The sequence below is a fragment of the Pteropus alecto genome, unplaced genomic scaffold (genome assembly GCF_000325575.1).
Source record: "Pteropus alecto unplaced genomic scaffold, ASM32557v1 scaffold78, whole genome shotgun sequence".
NCBI lineage: Eukaryota > Metazoa > Chordata > Mammalia > Chiroptera > Pteropodidae > Pteropus > Pteropus alecto.
In genome coordinates this window covers 17,030,723-17,051,424 of record NW_006443124.1, presented here as the reverse complement: position 1 = coordinate 17,051,424, position 20,702 = coordinate 17,030,723, and the positions used below count along the sequence as shown (strand labels likewise).

The following is a 20,702-nucleotide window of genomic DNA, read 5'->3' as shown; positions in this document are numbered from 1 at the left end:
AGGGAGAAAACAGAGGGCAAAGACAGAAGGAGGCTGGGTCCTTTATGATGTAATTTAGCCTCTACACTGATTGTGGAACCATCTACATCCAGACTTTTTGTTGTAAGATAATTAAAAGTCTTTGTTTAGACGTAAAAAAGAAAAAAAAAAGAAAAAAGAAAGAAATGAAAAAACTGGTTACAAATTTTTGTATACGATTCATCTAAAAAACCATTTTTTTTCCTTGGAACAAAAATAGTTAAAAACGTGGGTTTTATAAAGAGATTTGAATTAATATGGGGCTACATAGATACACAAAGCAGAAGTATCTGAAATTATTTCACTGCCTGTGATCTTCATCAAGATCTCAGAGTACTCAAAAGTTCTTTGACCCTTTCAACCAGACTGTCCTGTTTGTCTTCAAAGTCTTCGTTAACGTCCAGTGTTAAGATTGGTACCTCTTATAGATAAAGTTAGTTTTCAGTGTTCTATGCAAGAGCCAGCTTTCAAAGTGGTTATTCATCCAGTCATTCATGTCTTGATAAATTGTCTACTCTGTTTCATTCATACAGTCAGATTCATACAAATTAGATGCAAAAAATACCTGTCACTGTACACAGATTGTTCAAAAAATAATACAGCTTTCTTCACCTCTTTGAATTTGCCATTGAGAGAGGCAAGCTGAGCTCATGTTGGACTGAGGCGGGCATATGATGGAAGGTGTAAGACCATCCTTCAGGTTTCTCATACATCACCTGAAGAAGATTCTCACCACTTTTCTGAGATGTTGTCAGTTCTTGAAATTCATCTTGAACACTTTGAACATTGCACTATCTGGCAACAAATTCAGGAACCATTTACCAATCCTCACGGACTTGTTTAAGAATATTCACTTTAAGGATATTCACAAATGTTGACTTCCCTGCAGTGATGTACCCTTCAATGGACATTTTCTTGATGCGAGTCCCCTCAAAGCTGGTCACAGGAAATGGGCAGCTCCTCTTCGGTGGGGTGGCCATTCCCTCAATTTCATGGTGGCCCCGACACGTCGGGCAGGGATGGCTAGGAAGTGGCCACAGGTGCCTGGGCTGCTGTCATCCCCAAATGTGGCCTTACCTGCAGGCTGGACTCCAGTAGGTTGTAGGCTCTCTACCAAGTCTCCTAATTTGATTTTCACGCACGGAGTCAGAGGCTGAGGGCAGGGGCGGGGGGAGGTGGTTAGGCAGGCCTATGGCAGGCGAACCGCCCAGCCTGGAAGCTACATGCCTTAGTTTTTGAAGACACAGCCAAATTGTCTTCCAGAGGGGCTGTATCATTTTACATTCCACCAGCAATGTAGCAACATCTCAGTGATCCAATTCTTGCCAACATTTTGTGTTGTCATTATTTTTTTATTTTAGCCATTCTGATAGATATATGGTCATACATGTTGTGATTTTAATTTGCATGTTCCTAAGGGCTAATGATATTGAGCATATTTCTGTGTGGCTGTTTTGCCGTCTGTATATCTTCTTGGGTGAAATGTTTGTGCACATCTTTTGTCCATTTTCTAATTGTATTGTTTGGTTTTCTATTGTTGAGTTTTGGGAGTTTTTTATATGTTATTCTAGATAGTAGTCATTTGACTGATATGGGGTTTGCAAATATTTTCTCCTAGTCTTTAGTTTCTGTTCATCCTCTTAACCATGTCTTAGGGAATAAAAGTTTTAATTTTGATAAGGTCCAGTTTAAAAATGCCCCCTTTTACGGATTATACTTTTGGTGTCAAATTTGAGAACCCTCTGCCTACCCTTTGGTCTTAAAGATTTTCTTCTCTGTTTTGTCTAAAAGTGCTACAGTCTTACATTGTACTTTTATGTCCATGACCCTTTTTGAGTTAATTTTTGTATTAAATGTAGGGTTAGGTTGAGATTCTTACTGTCTATCTGTTTCTGTCTGTCTTCTTCTTCCTTTTTCTCCCCTCCCATCCCCTCCTCTTCCCTCCCTTCCCGTCTACTCTCCTATCCTCTTTGCCTGTGGACATTCAGTTGTCCTAGCATTATTTGTGGAAGAAGCTATCTTTCCTCCACTCAATTTCTTTGCACTTTTGTCAAAAATTAATTACATGCATTTGTGAGTCTGTTTCTGGATGTTTTTTTCTGTTTCACTGACCTACGTGTCTGCCTCTCCACCCTCATCATAGTGTTGATTACTGTAACTATATGTAGGTCTTAATATTGGGTAGATTGATTATTCTCACTTTATTCTTTTTTAAAGTTCTTTTAGCTATTCTAGTTTCTTTGCTTTTCCATATAAATTTTAGAATAATCTTGTCTATAGCTACAAAAAAAACTTGCTGAGATATTGATAGGACTTGCAGTAAACTTGTTTATTGATTTGGGGATAATTGATATCTTTACTATGCTGAATCTTCCAATCCATGAACATAGTATAATTTTTTATTTATTTCGTTCTTTAAATTCTTTTATCAGTGTTTTATAGTTTTCACCATATAAGTCCTGTATGTATTTTGTTAAATTTATATGTAAATATTTTGAGGAATTATAAATGGTATTATAATTATAAGTTCAATGTCCACATGTTCATTGCTAGTATATGGAAATATTGGGTTTTGTATATTTATCTTATATGCTGTGACTTTTCTTAACTCTCTTATTGGTTCTAGGAAATGTTTGGTAGATTCCTTAGGATTCTCTATGTACTGTCACCTACAAATAGGGATAGTTTTATTTCTTCTTTTCTGATCTGTATACCTTTTATTTCTTATCTTGCCATATTGTACTAACTAGACATGCAATACTTGCAATACTGTACTGAATAAGAGTGGTAAGAACAGACATTCTTGCTGTGTTCCTTATCTTAAGTGGACAGCATTATCTTTCACTATTAAGTATAATGTTAGCTATAGGTTTTTGTCGGTACTCTTTATTAAGTTAATTACATGTATAACCTATTGGTTAAAAGAGATTTAAGAGATATACCAACCAAATGCAGTGGTGAACCTTGATTGTTTTCTAATTGAAAACATTTACGAGGCAATTAGAAAAATTTAAACACTGCCTGTATATAAGATGTTATCAGAGAATAGTGTTAATTTCATTGTCTGTGATATATTTTATTTTTTTGTTTTGTTTTTAAAAAGATTTATTTTTGAGAAATGCAATTGGAAATATTTATGGATGAAATGAAATGATTTTGGGATTTGCTTTAGCAGTCGATAGAGGAGGAGTGGAACTTATACGTGAAAGTGTTGGTGGTTGTTGAAGCTGGCTTTAGAGGTTCATAGTACAATTCTTTCTGCTCTCATATATGTTGAAAATTTACATGGTAGTTTTAAAAAATTAGAGTTATCAAAAACAAAATTTCTAGGCCAGCATTTCATTTTTTCCACTAAGGCAAAGGATGTTCACAAACGTGCAACACCCCCGTCATGGTGTTAGGTATAACTCCTAGCATACTAATTGTAATTCTCTCATTTCTCTGGTTCTCAAAAAAACCTTGTGAGACTGCAAATGAAAGTCTCGTTTTTATCAAGGTATAACTTTGACTCTGACTGATGATTGGATAAATTGAAGAAATATTTTAGGAAATAAGGCCTGAAAGGTTTTGGGGGGTCAAAAAATACTGATTCCGCCTTCAACTCTCACCCTGTCCCTTCATCTAGTGTTGGGGAAAGTTTTTAAAAAATCTCCTGCCAACCCAGAAAATCCTTTCCAAAGGGCAGAAAGCATTGTTACTATTGAATAAGCATTAAACCAGATTGCCACCTGCATGTCAGGTAATTGCTAATGAGATTACAAGAACAGAAAAAAACATACTCTTTTTAATGTAGTTTAGGAGATACATTTATATACATGTTCTCAAGATTAATAGTAATTTATCCTCACTTAAGAGGTATGTAACACAGTTAGCTGTACATTCTTTCATATTCATCCCAGATTCACCTGGCAGTTGGGCTAACTATCTGTGCTAGTTAATTGTCTTTATCCTAAGAAGTATGTGTATGTGGGGACTTCTAGTATCATATGATAAGCAAGTAGTCACAGTTCAGAGCTAGGCACATAGGCTAAATGTCCCATGTAACAGGGAGATAAGAGCACTGTCAGTCTTGATGTTTACTTTTCAAAGGCACAGCTCTCAAGCTTTTAAGAAAAAAACATTCCTGGGTGGTGATGTTCACAGAGGCTTTAAAAGATTTATATAATATCAAAGGCATAGAGGAAGGATTTACAAATACAATTTTCTCAAAAATTTCTCTAGTGTTTCTCCATTAAATAAGATACTGGCTTTAGAACTATAAAGGATATGTATTTTATCATGTTGAGGAAGTATCCCTCAATTCCTGTTTTTTTAAAACGTTTTTATTGTCACTGGTGCTGATTTTTTAAAGTCTTTCTCATTGTCTCTAAATATGTTCATAATTTTTCCCCTTAGATACATACATTATAATGTACTATAGTAAGTGGCATAATAAGGAGAATGAATTTTTGGAGCTCTGTTAAGAAATAGTGTGCAGAAGAGTTAACACTGGAACTGAAACTGAGAAGTCTGCCATGTAGGAAAAGGAAGGAAAGACATTCAAGATTAGAAATAATCGCAGAAGTGAAACCCATGTTAAGGAGATGATTTACAAGCCTGTGTTAGGCTTTGGATACCAGACTATATTTCCCAATTCATGCTTTTCCTCTAATCCCTTCTCTCCATTCATTCCTATAATCTCACCTTCTTTGAATGAGCTTACTCTAGTTTTGTATTCACCCAAGTCTTTAAAGCCCTCGTCTATTATTTTTATATAGTATTACTTTCTATTTTTTCCTTTTGCAAGTATATTTTAGCCAGAAAGCAAGCCCCTATTTAGATACCGATATTTATTCTTTGTACATATTTAGTCTCATCCAATTGTGTGAATCATTGGCAGTTTCTTTCCTTTTTTTCCCAGGAAGTAAGAGCAGTCCTAAAACCACAAAGTCAACTCAAACACAAGACTCATCATTTTGGGGGCTGATAAAGAAAAGACTCAAAAGAGATGAACCCTGGAAATTCTTATCAGAAAAACCCTGCACATACGAAGACAAATTAAAGAAACAGAAGGACAAAAGTTTACAAATAATTTCAATCACCCATACGAAAATCCTCCCTGTAGAAAAAAGCCATAAAAATAGTGACTTTGGCCAAAATTTCAGCCTGAAGTCAGTCTTTGTTAAACAACAGAGAGTTGCTAGAGAAAAAATACCCTCAAAATATGAAATACAAAGAAATAGCTTAGAGCAGAATTCAAATTTACTTAACCAAACAAAAATCAAGACAGCAGAGAAATGCTATAAATGTAATATATGTGAAAAAGCCTTTAATCACAGTTCATCCCTTCGTAAACATCAGAAAAACCATACTGGAGAGAGATTATTTAAATGTAAAGAATGTTTGAAAGCCTTCAGCCAAAGTTCAGCTCTTATTCAACATCAAAGAACTCATACTGGAGAGAAACCCTATATGTGTAAAGAATGTGGAAAAGCCTTCAGCCATAGTGCATCCCTTTGTAAACACCTAAGAACCCATACTGTGGAAAAATCCTATAGATGTAAAGAATGTAGTAAATCCTTCAGCAGAAGGTCTGGACTTTTTATACATCAAAAAATCCATTCTCAAGAAAATCCCCATAGATACAATCCAGGTAGGAAGGCATCCAGTTGTAGCACACCCCTTCCTGGATGTCAGAAAATGCATCTCAGAAAGAAGTCCTATTTATGCAATGAATGTGGCAACACTTTTAAGTCTAGCTCATCCCTTTGTTATCATCAGAGAATTCATACAGGGGAGAAACCTTTTAAATGTGGGGAATGTGGGAGAGCCTTCAGTCAGAGCGCCTCTCTTATTCAACATGAAAGAATTCACACTGGAGAAAAGCCCTATAGATGTAATGAATGTGGAAAAGGCTTCACATCTGTTTCACGACTTCATAGACACCAAATAATTCATACTGGAGAGAAATTGTATAATTGTAACGAATGTGGTAAAGCCTTAAGTTCCCACTCGACACTTATTATTCATGAGAGAATTCACACTGGAGAGAAACCATGCAAGTGTAAAGTGTGTGGGAAAGCCTTTCGACAGAGTTCAGCTCTCATCCAGCACCAGAGGATGCACACTGGAGAGAGACCCTATAAATGCAGTGAATGTGAGAAAACCTTCAGGTGTAACTCATCCCTTAGTAATCACCAGAGGATTCATACAGGAGAGAAACCTTATCTATGTGAGGAGTGTGGGATATCTTTTGGCCAAAGTTCAGCTCTTATTCAACATCGGAGGATTCATACAGGAGAGAAACCCTTTAAATGTAATACATGTGGGAAAAGGTTTAGACAAAGCTCATCACTTATTGCACATCAACGAATTCATACTGGAGAGAAACCCTATGAATGTAATGCATGTGGGAAACTCTTCAGCCAGAGGTCATCCCTTACTAATCATTATAAAATTCACCTTGAAGAGAACCCCTTGAAAGTAAAGTTGCATGTGTGAAAGCCTTAAACCAAAGCTCATCAGAGTATACATACTTGAGATTGATTTAATAAATGTAATGACTATGAGAAAACTTTCTATTTTAATTCCTTATCAGGTATCAAATTCTAAGGATAACTCTGACTATGTAATAAATATTGGGAAAACTTTTATACCTGCCAGTCACTTTTAAATGTCCTGAGACAAATAAATCAGAACTGCAGATATTGATTGTGCCATTTATAAGCTGAAAGGTAGGGTTTTTCTGTCTTCATACAGCATTATATGCTATATGTGATATGTAAATGTGAGAAATATCTGAGTGTAGGGATACTGGATTTCTCAACAGAAAGACAACAACTGTATAAGCTAATAGCATATTTATTACAACTAACATTTTAACAGCAAACAGAATTGATCTTAAAAATATGCATTTTTACAGCAAAGGACCAAATAATAGATTAAAAACAAAACAAAACTGTAAACTACCTCAGTCTCTGGAGTTTGCCTTTTCCTAAACTGTTGTCAAACTTTGTGCATGGTTTTCATTAAAGAAAGAAAAAAAAGTCTGTTCTCTTCTTCCTTTATTTTTCTAGTTACTTCCAAACTATACCTAGCAGTCTCTTAAAATTTTTACAATTTCTAATTTTGTTCTCAGAATTACTTTTCTTCATTGCCTCTAAGTCATATCTATTGTGGCTTTTATGTTTTTAACAACATGTTAGATAATTTAAGTAGAAAAAAGTATAGTTTGATTAGGCCATCCATTCAAGGTTAAAACTATTAATATTTTTTTATTTGGCTGCAAAAAAAATCCTAAGCCTAAGAAATAGTTTAAAGAACCTATCACCTGTGGCAAAGTTTTGAAAAGGAATCATTTTCATGAAATAAAAGCATGTTTTTCTAATTTGAGTTTGTCTAGTTTTCAGATTGCCAAGGAAAATGAAAGAAGGGGAATAATTCTAAAATGTGGAACTAGTTTACTCAGTAAATGTTTAACCCCAGGTTTGAACGAGGTACTCTCCCAGGCACTGTAAATTGTACATAAGAAACTGGGCTCTGTCTTCAGGAAGTCATGAATTAGCGGGGCAAGAGGATGAGGTTGAAGGGAATAACAACTGAGTAAGCAGAGTACAGTGTGTTAAAGCATTTCACAAGGAAATAGATGTTCTGATGATACTATGTTACAGAACATGCATGTTGTGGAGATTTACACAGGATGCGGACAGAAGGAAAGGGGCATAACCAAAGGAACTCGGAGAGACCAGAGTTAGTGCCCCAGAAACAGTGATGTCTGGCCCATTTTTGGAAGGATAATACAAATTCTCCAGAGTGAGACGATTACTTCAAAGAGAGGGAACCACATATACAGAGGTACAGATGGGTGACAGCATGGCATGTTTGTAGAACATCTATTAAGTAATGATAATAATTTGTCAAAGCTTGAGAAGGCAGAGGCCAAAAAAATCAAAGGTTTCATTTGTCATTCTAAATAGTTTGACTTTGATTCTGAAATTTATGGAACCATTGAAAGATTTCGTATGAGCGACATTGTTCCGACAATAATGTGTAAAGAATGAATATAGGAGGTTGAAGACAGCTGAACAGACCACGTGGGCTGTTATAGTAATTTGAATGATGAGTGAACAAGGCTCTAAACTCAAGCGGGGCAGTGGAGTGAAGAATATGTGATAAATATTAATGTGGTAAATTAGATAGGGCGTGGCAATCAAATAATTGGGAGAGGTGAGTTGAGAAGAATGGTAGGCTTCTGCCTGGTTAACTGGATGTGTGGCACTGCTGTGCACTAAATAAACAATATAGAGGATGAACGAGTTTGGTTTTATACATGTTAAATGGCTCATACAGATTTAGAAATTAAATGTGAGCCAGAAGACTAGAATTAGGGGTAATTAAAATATAGTTGGTAGTCAAAACCATGGTACATGAAATTGGCCAGCAGAGTGTACAGATTAGAATGAGAAATAAAGGCATCATGGATAAAACCCAGGAAAACATCAACATGTAAGGAGTTGGTGGAAGAAAAGGATTTAAACTAACATGAAAAGGAATGGGCCCTACAGCTGGGCCCATTGATATCAGTAAGCCCAAAAGAGAAATTAGTCTGATTCTGAAATTTATGGAATAAATTTAAAGATTTTATGTGAGTGAAAATTCACCTATCAAACGGTCAGTAGTGTCAGGTGCCAGTAATACAGAGAGTAAGTTGGAATTAGTAACTAGGAAAATATGGTAAGAAATTGGTAAGAACAATTTCAGTTCAATTTCAGTGAACAGAATCCAGATTATTCTAGATTAGATTATTAATAGGAAGGTGAAAACTAGTAGTCTGTTTTAGATTATGTTTTGAGAAGTTTAAATGAAGGGAAGGAAAGAGATCTGATTTAGAAGAAAATAATTTAAGGAGTATTTCTATATTAATGATTGGATCAATATATATATGCATGTTGAGGGTGAATTAAGAAGGGATCATTGAGTGGAACAATTTTTGTGAGATGTTTTGAGGGAATAGAGCTGGGGGGGAGGGGGCGGGGGTTTACCTTAGGCTGGAGGGAAAAGCCTATAAAAAGATGGGACTGCAAGTAAGTTTCTGTTTGATTTGGAGGTGAAGGAATTTCTGCCTACTTATTGTCTGTAAAGCAGGAAAAAAATCTCATTTTTAAAAGATGTTGATTTTAGTAGCAATTTCTGTATCTTTAAGTGTTTCAAAATGTTAAATTAATGAGTTTCAACCTGAGCTTTGGAGACCTTTAGGAAATCATGGCTCTGAGTTCACTCCATATTCTTGTTTCAGTAATAAAGCTCCATGTTTATCAGTTTTATATGTTTGATATCTATTTTACTTTTTGTTTTTAAGGAAATAATTTTCTGGTGAATCAAAGTTTAAAAATTACTTAGGAAGAAAGAATGCTTTAAAAGAGTGATAAGCCTGAACAGAGACTGGAAATAAATGTAGGACTTCAGCAAATGTTCACATAAGAGGAGGCACGAGAGGACATGGTGTACTCACTGTACTATTGTTAATAGTATGTTTAAACTTTATTTTCCAATTATTTGTTACTAGTATATAGAAGTACAATTAATTTTTATATATTGACCTCACATCCAGTACCCTTGCTAAATTCATTGTTTTCTAATGGCTTGTGTGTAGATTCTTTTGGATGTTCTGCATAAACAATCATCTGTAAACAATGGCTATTTTAATTTTTTTTCTTTTCTATTTGTAATACCTTTAAATTTTTTTCATACATTATAATACTATATAGCACAGGCCAGTACAATGTTGAATACAAACGGTAGCATTCAGTTTTTCACCATTTAGTATGTTAGCTTTAATTTGTTTGTGGATATCTGTTATCAATAAAGGGACTATTTTTTTGTATTCCTAGTGTGCTGTGATTTGTTATCATAAATGGGAGTAGTATTTTGTCATTCATTTTCTTCACTGACTGAAAGATATTATTGTTTTTCTCTTCATGCTTTTAATGGAATTACATTGAATTTTTAACCAATGTTGTGTTCCTGAAATGAATCCTACTTCATTATGATGTATCATCATATATGTGTGTATAAGATCAGATTTCTTTCTTAATGAATAGAAGCCTGATGAAGTGCCCAAGGTTGTGTTCTAAGACCTGAGAGAATTGTTTATCATCCAAATCTGAAGAATGGATGGAATCATGATACCTAGAGAGGAAGAAGAAGGCAAAGACCACAGGAGCAAAAGGCTCAGAGGGAGAGCGAATACAGCATCTGTAGGGACCAGTAGGAAAACTAACTTTGCTGATGTAGAGGGGCTCCTGAAAGGGCAAAATAAAAAATAATAGTGGAAATGTTAGCTAGAACTAGGTTATTAGTCCTTGAATGCTGTCTGAGACTACAGAACATTCATCTGAATATTGTCCATCTGTGTCTGAACAACTATCTGTTGGAATATCTATTTGTTGAGATATCTGGTCTGAACATAGGTCTTGCTTGAGTGCTTATGTATCCAGATATCTATGTGTCAAAGTATCCACATATCAGGGTGCCTATCTGCACCCTGATATGTGGATATTTTGTCCATCTGTCTGAATATCTGTTGATCTAAACACACATCCTTCTTTCCGACTGTCTGGCTGAATGTCTGTGTGTTGGAACACCCATGTGTTGGAATGCCCAACTTCTGAAATGTCTCTGTCTGTCTGTAACTCCATCCATTTGTCTTAATACCTGTCTGTCCGAACATCTATCTTAACATCAATGTACCTGATGGTTTGAGAGTCTTACATCCATCTGTCTGAAGGTCTGTCCAAATGTCTGTGTTAACCTGTCTATCTGTTTGAATATTAGTCTGTCTGACCATCTGTTCATATGTCTAAACATCCATCTGTTGAATCATCCACCTGTGCTAACACCCGTCTGTGGGAATGTCCACTTGGCTTTATACTCATGTGTTGGAAGGCATATCAGTCCAAATGCCCATCTGTTTGAATGTCTGTCCATCTGTCCACAGGTCTGTTTGTTTGAAAGTTCATCTTTGTCTTTCCAAATGTCCATATGTCCATCTGTTTGTGTGTCCAAATGACAATCCTCCTGAACATGTCTGTCTTTATGTTTGTTCTGCTGTGAACTATGTGTCATAACATACATTTGTTAGAATGCTCATTTTTTGGAGTGTTCATCTGTCCAGATGTCCATCACACTAATGTCTCTATCCCGACATCCATCTTTCTGGACACCTGTCTTTCAGACCATCCATCTGTTGGAACATGTCTGTCTGAACACCTGTTTATCTGTCAATGTCCAACTTTGTGAATGTCTATTCATCTGCCTGAATGCCTGTCTGAACATATGTCTGTCTGAATGGTTCCCATTTGAAAAGTCCATCTGTATAAACATCTGCCCATCTGTCTGAATACCCATGGATCTAAGAGTTCATGTGTTAGAAAGTGTCTGGCACACTCCTGTCTATCAGAACATGTCTGTCTGAATGTCTTCTGAATGTCTAACCATCTGCTTAAAGGTCTGTTTATGTGAATGTCTGAACAACCATCTCCATGAACTTCTGTCCATCTGTCCAGACATCCATCTGAACATGTCTGTCTGTATTAACATCTGTCCATTTGTCTGCACATCTGTCTGTCAGAACTATTTGCCTGACCATATGTCTATCTGTCTAATCAAGAATTCCTTACCACAAATTATGCAAAAAAGCAACAGCCCAAATTACAACTCTATTGCTAGCAGTCTCTTTTTGGGTTGGTAAACGTGCAGTGTGTTCATTTTCATGATAAATATATGAACTTGGTTTAAAATATCAGAAAATAATGAAAGGTGAACATGACATGGGTTGCTACAAGAATTCCTGCAGCGTGATGTGTTCCCATCTACTCAAAAGTAGTGAGGTAAGAATCATCAAAATTATGTTGCTGAAGAACGAAGCTGGAAGACTTATACTACCAGATAATATTACACCCATACAGTCACCTGAGTTATAACAATGGCTACACTGATGTGGTGTTATTTACTTTTTTTTTCAATAAACAACGTTGGGTAACTTGGATTTGGGGGGAAGTTAATCTTGTTTCTGCCTCACACTATATACACAAAAACCAGCTCTGATGTATTGTAGATGTAAACGTGTATGATGAAACAAAGTTTGGCATGGAATACCTTCATGATCACGTGCAAAGATGTCTTAAACAGGACATACAATGTGCAACATAAAAGGTTAAATTGGTACCTGTATTACGTTAAAGTTTAAAACTTCCATGCATCAAAAGACATCATTAATGGAGTAAAAGGGCAAGCTACAAAATGGAAATGTTCGCAGTACATATATTCAACCAAGGACTTATATTCACCATACCATATATAGCTCTCCAACTAATCAGTAAAAAAAAGTCTCATTAGGCTCAATTAGAAAAAGGCCAAAAGACTTGGACACTTTACAGAAGAGGATATTCAAATAGCCATTAAGTTTTTAAATGAGCTTAACTTTATCAGGGAAATGCAAATTAAAATCGCATTTTGTGGGGGTGGGGCAGCTGGCGGCGGCAGAGCTGGGGGCGGGGGACGTGGGAGGGAGAACCCGCGGCACCTGCGGAAGGAGAGAGCGGGTTGCGCTGGTGGTTCCAAAAGGGCCGCAGGGCCACCGCCACGGTAGCGGGGCCGGGCAGGCAGAGCCCCTCGCCGGGCTCCCATCTCGAATGCGGAGCTCACCGTGCCTGTGGACCCCTCCACTCCCGCCTGCTCGGAGCTCGGCCACCAGGGCACAAGTTACAGGGACCCGGTCGCCTACAGCTACCTGGACTTGGTCAGCTCCAGCCACGTCTCCAGGCGGGCCCTCCGCTGGAGAAACGCTCTACCTGGACAGAGCAAAGCTGAAGGCTTCCAGCCGCACCTCTGCCTTCCTCTCAGGTTTCGCGTGGTGGCCGTGGAGGAGGCGCAGCTGGAGACGCAGTACCCACCGCCGGTGCTCGTCGCCTTCAGCGCCTGCACCACAGTACAGGCGGCCGGGCACCTCTTCACCTAGCTCATCCGCGCGTGCTTCCTGCCCAACATGGGAGTCCGCGAGCAACACCCGCCACCGCCACCGCACCCAGAGCCACCGCAAGAGCGCACGCACCCTGCGCAGAGCGGGCCTGGGCCTTCTCTACCGCTCTCCGCATCCTACTCTTTTGGCCGAGGTCTTGCTGCTCTGCCGCGGGATCGAGTTCTGCATGTGGACGCGCGCCACCAGTGGGGCCCTGCACCCAGCCTCCGCGGCCCCATCGGCTGGCAGGCCACTGTCGTGTCCACCATCGTACTGGGGCTCGTAAGCTTCGTCTTTGTGGTCTTCACCATCCGCTTCTACCGCGGGCTGGTGCGCCACGAAACTGAGCACAGAACCGCGACATCCAGTAGCTGCATAAGCTCCAGCTGCAGCTGGAGGAGCACGAGCGCCGCCTGCAGGTCGTGTGAAGGCGGCTCCCAGGGGGCTGGGAGCAGAACAGAAACAGCGCGCGTCTGCGGCAAGTTCAAAGCTGCAAGTTGCTCACGAGACTGCCTAGACACTGCCAGATAATTCAAGATCAACGGATCATTCCTGTTTTACTGCTGTGAAACCTGGATCATTTCCCCTCAGAAGATGGAAATCTTTAGATCAGCAGAGTTAAACGACTCTGTTGCTAAGAGCTTCGGACAAAGAAAGGCCGAGTCCTTGGCCCTGGGGACTTCCTGGGACAGAAGACAGGGCTCGAGCCCTGTGGTCCTCTCAGAAATGTGGAACCAGCGGCCAGTGGCCAGCGGTGCAGGGTGCCTGCGGATGCAGGAGAGTCAGGATAGGGCGCGGAGTTCAGAGGAGCGCTGGAGACACCTGAGGTGGCACACCTGATGGTACCAGCCTGTTGTAATTAGACGGAGACCATGCCGCTTAGATGGGGCACAGGATTACACCTGGGTCTGGTGCTTCCCTACCCTGCCCTGCAGTGAGAGGGGCGGCCTGGCTTGTGGGGAAGGCGGAATCCTGAGGTACATGTCCGCCCAGCAGGTGTGGCTGGTACCCCAGGAGGCCGCAGACTTGTCTGGGCCTGGAGGAGGCTCCCAAGGGTGGAGGCCTGCCTGGCAGGTCCGGGAGGCATGTGTGTGGGCATCCCGTGTCAGATGCTGTGAACTGAGGGGCGCTCTGAAGCTCACGGGCTCAAATGTTTTCTTCCCAGACAACCTGGGGCCCTGGACACACTGACCTGGTGAGGCCACCAGGTTGGGAAGGGCCCACAGTCCAGAGGCCTCCATCTCTTGCCCCAGAATGCCCTCTAAGCCTGAGTCGGCTGCCCTTCCGGGCTGTAGCGACAGAAGGCCAGGGGCACTTGCTTGTGTGGCAGAGCCCGCCCATCTACCTGCTGCAGGAGGGCCAGCCTCGCGGACTTCCTGTCTAGACAAGGTCGTGGACCTGGCCTGGTGTGTAGGTGGTGGCACCAAGGGCAAGCTCAAGCCAAATGTAGGTCCTGCTTATGATGTGGAACAACTACAGGAAGGTGGGCCCTCACAGAGTGCTCCCCTCATGAGCAGAGCCTTCCTGGTGCTCATGAAACGAACATCTGCCATGCTTGTGGCCCTTGTGAAGTGGAATACAGTCACCATTTAGTGCCTGATCAGAAGTTTCAAAACTCAAGTGTTTCTATTTTAGAAACTGCAGAGACAGAATGTATTTTAGTCTCCCAGGAAGGTGTATAGAGAACAAAGCCACATAAACCTGAGTGGATGGAGGCTTGTCTGCAGTACCTACCTGTCTTGTGCTGGTTAATTCATGATGCAGGATGCTGTGTGGGTCATGTGTGGTATATGCAGATTTTTAAAACAATTACCCTGGATTGAACCGAATAAAAAAGCCATGAATCGCTTTTAAAAAATCACAGTGCCATAGGATATGTGAAACTATCATCTGACTATATACATCGAAACATGTCAGATTGCTAAACTGAAATTCTGAGACTGTTGGTCAAAAGGTACAAAGTTTCAGTTCTTCAAGATGAATGAGCTCTGGGGCTCTAATGTACAGCAAGGTGACTACAGTTAGCAATACTGTCTTGTATGCTTGCAATACAATAAGACAGCACATCTTAATTGTTCTCATTAAAAAATGGTAAGTGTAGCAAACAACCTATCAGAATAGTTAAGATTAATAAGCACATGTTTTTAAGTATTGGTGAGCATTTTGACTAACAAGAACGCTCATACACTGGTGGTGGAAGTATCAATTGCTACATCCACTTTGGGAACTATATGGCAGTATCTACTAAAAACCTGAATATGTGCGTAGCTGGGACCCAGCCATTACACTCCTGAATATACATCTAATAGAAACATTCTTATATATTCACCTAAAAACATAAGCAATAATGCTCCCAATATTTCTATTTATAATGGCTCCAAACCCAAAACTCCCCAATAGACATCAAATGGTACAGTATTAGTGAAATGTCTGCATTAAGATACAATCGGAATAATTATTGCTACATAGAAACACATGAATGAATTTCTCAGAAGGAATGGTGAATGAAAGAAGTCAGACATAAACAGTATATACAAGGTAATTTCAGTTATGTGGTGTTTACAAAGAAGCAAAATTAATCTTTGGTATCAGAAGCCAGGATAATGGTTACTGCTACAAAAAAATTATTCAGACACTTCTTAAAATAGCAAGAGAAACTTTATTTCAGACTACTGCAATAAGAGTATTACAATAGTGGAAAGAGATTTAAATATGCCAAACACAGCTGGAGATTTATAGCTAAGGAGAGGGTGTCAATGGGTGGGAAATTACTGAAAGGTGACATTGGGGTAGGGTGGTTTTTGATAAACCGACCTATTGAGATTCTTGCTAAAGGCTGGGAAGACGTGTACATCAAAAGCAATAAGGAACTTGAGCAGACATCAAAGTTGATCAGATATCAAGGATGAGGGATGACAGCAGGATTCTTTGCTAAGATTGGGCTGGACAAGTCAAATAAAGGACAGCTGTCAAGGCTGAAACCTTGATAACAAGAGGGCTCAGAGGAACTTGACTGAAGTTTGATTGAAAGTCTTTGTCTTTATTCTTTTACAATATATAGTATTCAAAACAGCCTAGTGTTGGCATAAACACAGAAACATAGATCAACGGAATGGAATAGAGAGCCCAGAAATAAACCTATACTTATATGGTCAATTAATTTGTGACAAAGGATCAAGAATATACAATGGGGAAAACGTGGTCTCTTCAATAAATGGTGTTGGATTTCTTCAGGTACATACTGAAAAGATATATGAACCCCTATGTTCAATGCAGCATTATTTACAATAGCCAACATATGAAAGAAATCTAAGTGCCTATCAATAGATGATTTGATAAAGAAGATGTGGTACATATCTACAATGGAATATTACTCGGCCATAAAAAAATGAAATCTTAACCATTTTGCTTTTAAACCCTTCCCAAATTGTTTTGGCTATTTAGCAAGAAGCTGCAAATTTTGCAGGCACCTGAGATACCTCTTGTGAGCAAATGGCCTAGTTACTCCACTGCTAATGCCCAACTACAGAAGTCTCACTGAGGGACTAGATGGACCTGGAGCAGGAAGCCAAACCACTTTAGCACTGACGTGGACAAACTAACCTGATAGATCATCAATGCTGTCTGTTGACAGGTTTTGATCAGAAGGGTGATAATGTCAACCCCAAGAAAGAATATACCTGCTAAGAAAGACTACTTGTGCTTAGTGAGGCCCCAATTCATAACCAGAATCTAGAAGCCATTGTTTATAAGGCTTCTCACATGCACTTTTCATATTTCTACTAATAAAACTTAGAATTTCCCTGTCCAATTGGAGTTTCACAGCTATACTCTTATTTGCATCTTTACCACCAATGAGAACAGCTCCACAACCAATGAGAATGTGTGGCCATGGCCAGTCAGGACAGTGCAATTTGGACCAATCAAATTGTATGGATTTGGAGTCCTCATTTGCATAGAAGTGGAATAATCAGGGACCAGTTGCTGGAACTTCTCTTTGTCTTAGTGGAGTGAACTTTTGGCTGCATTTCCCAGGCTTGAGCGCAGTACTTGGGCTGCTTCACTTGAGCTGTTTCACTTAAATAAAGTCTCTCCCTTCAGACTGGGGACTCCTAGTGGTATTGAATTGGTGGAAGTGACGTTTTGTTGACATTTTAAAGCTTCAACCTCCTGCCATGTGGCTGGCCTCTGTCTTACTTCCTTCTTCCCTCTCTTTTCTCCAGAGACTAGCTATCTATCTACATTTGTACTATCCTGGGGGAAAAGAAATTGCCTATAATGTTGATTGCGAAAGGAGGTCTAAAGATATGTCTCAAACAGTTTTCACTTGTCTTCTTTATCCTTTTTGTTTTAGTCCCACTCACCACCTCAGTCCCTATTCCAGAAGTATCTGGTATTATCACTGTTGTACTTAGGAGATTTCTGGAATATAAGATCACATTGGCTCTCAGCTTTCCTTACATGTATATGGGAATTTGGCATTTTTAAAGTTTGCGGAGAAAATAACATCCATCTACTTTCCAGGTCCAAAATGTTGTTGCTGGTGTGTCCTTACCTGTTTTTTCCTGACCTTGTGAGTCGACTTTTCAAATAATTCCTTACATTTGGTTCTACTGGGTTTTGGAAGGGAACAAAATTTAATATGTTATTAAAGGAAAAAATATCCTACCTGTTAAGGAAAAAGTTCATGACACTGGTTACAAAACTATAGGTGGATGATGGAAGATGAGGAACCAGATAGCGAGGGTGATCAGACATGGAGGATGTGGGATTCTGGCTAAAACAGCTTAGCAGAATTCTTGCTAAAATTGTACAATGTGGAAATAAACCCAGGAATCTGAAAGTCAAGGCCTAGCTGAATAAGAGCTTGGAGTAACCTGATTAGAGTTTGGTGAAGGAGAGAATCTGTCAGTGTGAAAAGACCAATCTCTAAATATTCCCTTTACCTACAATTTTTTTAAGTTTCTGGTCTTTTAAAAAATGTTTAATTGCATCATTGCTAAAGAGTGTGATCCTTATGATACCAATTCTTTGAAATGTATTGAGACCGCTTTATAGCCTAGCATGAGGTAATTTTTTAATTACCTTCTATATCTCTAGCAATATTTTTTGCCATAACTATTTAAAAATCTAAATGTAGCTATAGTAATTTCTATGGTTAATATTTTCCAGGTTTATCTTTTTCCAATTATTTACTTTCAAGATTTGTGTTTCCTTATGTTTTAGCATATAGCTAAATTTTTAAAAACCTAGTCTGAGAGTATTTTTGTTTTATGTAGAAAGTTCAATCCATGTTTATATGTAGTAATTCCTGACAGACTGATTAATTGCTGCCATTTTCTTATGTACTTGCTGTTTATCTGAATTTTTCTGTTTCTGGGTTGTTGGTTTTTTTGTCTGTTTATTAATTTGTTTCCTTCTCCCTCTCCCCTGCACCACATTCTGCCTAGTTGTTTGGACATTGCACATCCTATGTTGTGAGTTTTATTAGGACTGTTTCCAACCCCAGAACAGGTATGATGATTATGTTCATGTTGTTTCTAATGTAAGAATGCCCTTGTAATCCTGGAGAAATTGGTTCAAGCTATCTGTCTTAGTGCAGTGATAGATATTTTTAACTTTGGTGTTATCTGGATTACCTTAACTCGAGTAAATGAATTATGAAGATTTTCATACTTTTCAATAGTTTGAAATAGTTCAGACATCTCTCAAAGAGAAACGGAGCTGGGCGCTAAAGGCAGTAAAAACATCTTTTATTCATTATTACTGCCATAGCAGAGAAAGGCTTAAGTAGAACTGTACTCAACTCCCAATACAGAAGATGGCTGGGGTTTTACAGCAAAAAAGCAGATTCAGAGGTTCAGTGGATGGAAAATTACCAAAAACAGAGAGCAAGTTTGGGGGATTCTTGCTAAACTTAATGTAGGGAGGAGAAAAGAGAAGTAAATGTTAAATCAAGCTACATTCAGAGACTGTAATATGCTGATCATCCCTTCAGCCAGGCCACAAGGACACCTGCAGATGAAGGAGAAACAGGAAAAACAGCCTTTAAGTGGCTGCCCTACACAAAATAAAATTGCTCATTCCTTATGGCTAAAACCATGGGGAACCTAAGGATAAAAGGCTTGAAACTGAAAGAGAAGTAAATGTTAAATCAAGCTACATTCAGAGACTGTAATATGCTGATCATCCCTTCAGCCAGGCCACAAGGACACCTGCAGATGAAGGAGAAACAGGAAAAACAGCCTTTAAGTGGCTGCCCTACACAAAATAAAATTGCTCATTCCCTATGGCTAAAACCATGGAGAACCTAAGGATAAAAGGCTTGAAACTCCCAGCAGGCCTTTCATGCTACATAATTTTACCTTTTTCACATTACATACTTTTCCCCTACCCCTTCCTCACTGTATGTTCATATCAAAAGAAATGGATAAACAAAGTCTTTAAACTATAACTCACAGGAACTAAAGAATGATATATAAACTGGATTCCCCAAACACTGGGGGACACTCTCAGTGCCTTTACTCTCACCGTCCTGTCTCTCGCTATTTTCTCTGTCCCTCTGAGTCTCTCTTAGGCTCTCTCACTCCCTACCTCTGAGAAGAGACCACACTCTGTGGAGTGTTACCTCTTCTCCATTAAACTTTTCTTTTCACTCTAACTTTGGTGTGCGTGTTGAATTTTTTCTACACTCTCCACCAAATAACCTTCTTCTTTCAGTGCAGGGCTTTGTTTCCCCCAACTCCAGGGAATTTGCCCTGTCCTGCATCAAAGCAGCCTAAGAGGATTCTTGCTAAAGGATTTAAACATCAAGAGTAGGGGGTTAGGAATTTGATCAGCTATTAAGAATGGAGTTGCTACCTAAACTGATTTAGCAGGATCCTTGCTAAAACTGGGCTCTACAGGCCAACGATGGGGCTCAGGAACCATGCCTAGAAGAAAAGAGGGCTCAGAGGAACCTCTCTGAAGTTCGGTCATGGGTGGATTATTGTCATAGGAATAGAAAGCGGCAGAGGAAACTAGCAGTTATTTTTAGAAAACCGAATATTACAATCTAAGCTACCAGGTCGTCCGCCCCAAATGTCATGTACTTCTCCAAGTTCTAGCAGCAGATCCAGCTGAAACGAACAACTCTGGCCATATATTTAATTGGAGATTTTGTTCTCATACTATGCAGTGATAATTTTGAAGCCCATAGAGCAGCATCTGACGCCGAGCTAGGGCTGGGGGTACCGTAACCACCACTCATGGAGTGCCTGCTGTGTATCCAGCATGTTACCACCTCGTCTAATACTAGAATGACAACTTTGCAAGGGATTCTTCTGGGTTCCCTTTACTTCAGAAGAGGAAAGTGAGACTTAGCCAAGGATGCCTGCCCCGTTTCCCCTCCCCACGGGGCACTGACAGGCTCTAAGGAAGGGCTTCTTTAGGACAGCCGGGGTAAGGTATCCGCGCCGACCGCAGCGGCTTTGGCAAGCCACAACCCAACTTAGGAGAGCGTTTGTGGGAGCCACCTCTGACCGGCGGCTGGAACCGCGTCTCCCAGTAATCGGCCTGCGCCTGCGCACTCCAACGTCCACGCCGCGTCCCCGCGGCCTTGTGGGAAATGTAGTCTGGCTTCCCCAGGAGGCAGCGGGCGGGGCTGCGTCCGCACCAGCTGCTGCTGTTCGTGCTGGGTGGGTAAGTG

At 39.6% G+C, this 20,702-nt stretch overlaps 1 protein-coding gene and 2 pseudogenes across 3 annotated transcripts in view; 2 read left to right on the top strand and 1 right to left on the bottom strand.

Moving 5' to 3' along the window:
• Positions 1 to 7,043, top strand: part of LOC112469029 (zinc finger protein 354B-like) — a 17,297-nt gene extending 10,254 nt beyond the window's left edge. For 2 of the 3 annotated variants that reach the window (XM_025040667.1, XM_025040668.1), the window contains one exon: positions 4,919 to 7,043. In XM_025040667.1, coding sequence (XP_024896435.1) covers positions 4,919 to 6,498 — 1,580 coding nt within the window. In that variant the 3' untranslated portion in view covers positions 6,499 to 7,043. The remainder of the gene's footprint in view (positions 1 to 4,918) is intronic. The other variant, XM_025040666.1, reaches the window with a different exon arrangement.
• On the bottom strand, positions 305 to 998 carry LOC102885381 (annotated as a pseudogene).
• Positions 7,044 to 11,825: 4,782 nt separating the features above from the next.
• Positions 11,826 to 13,443, top strand: LOC102883774 (annotated as a pseudogene).
• The last annotated feature ends 7,259 nt before the right edge of the window (positions 13,444 to 20,702 follow it).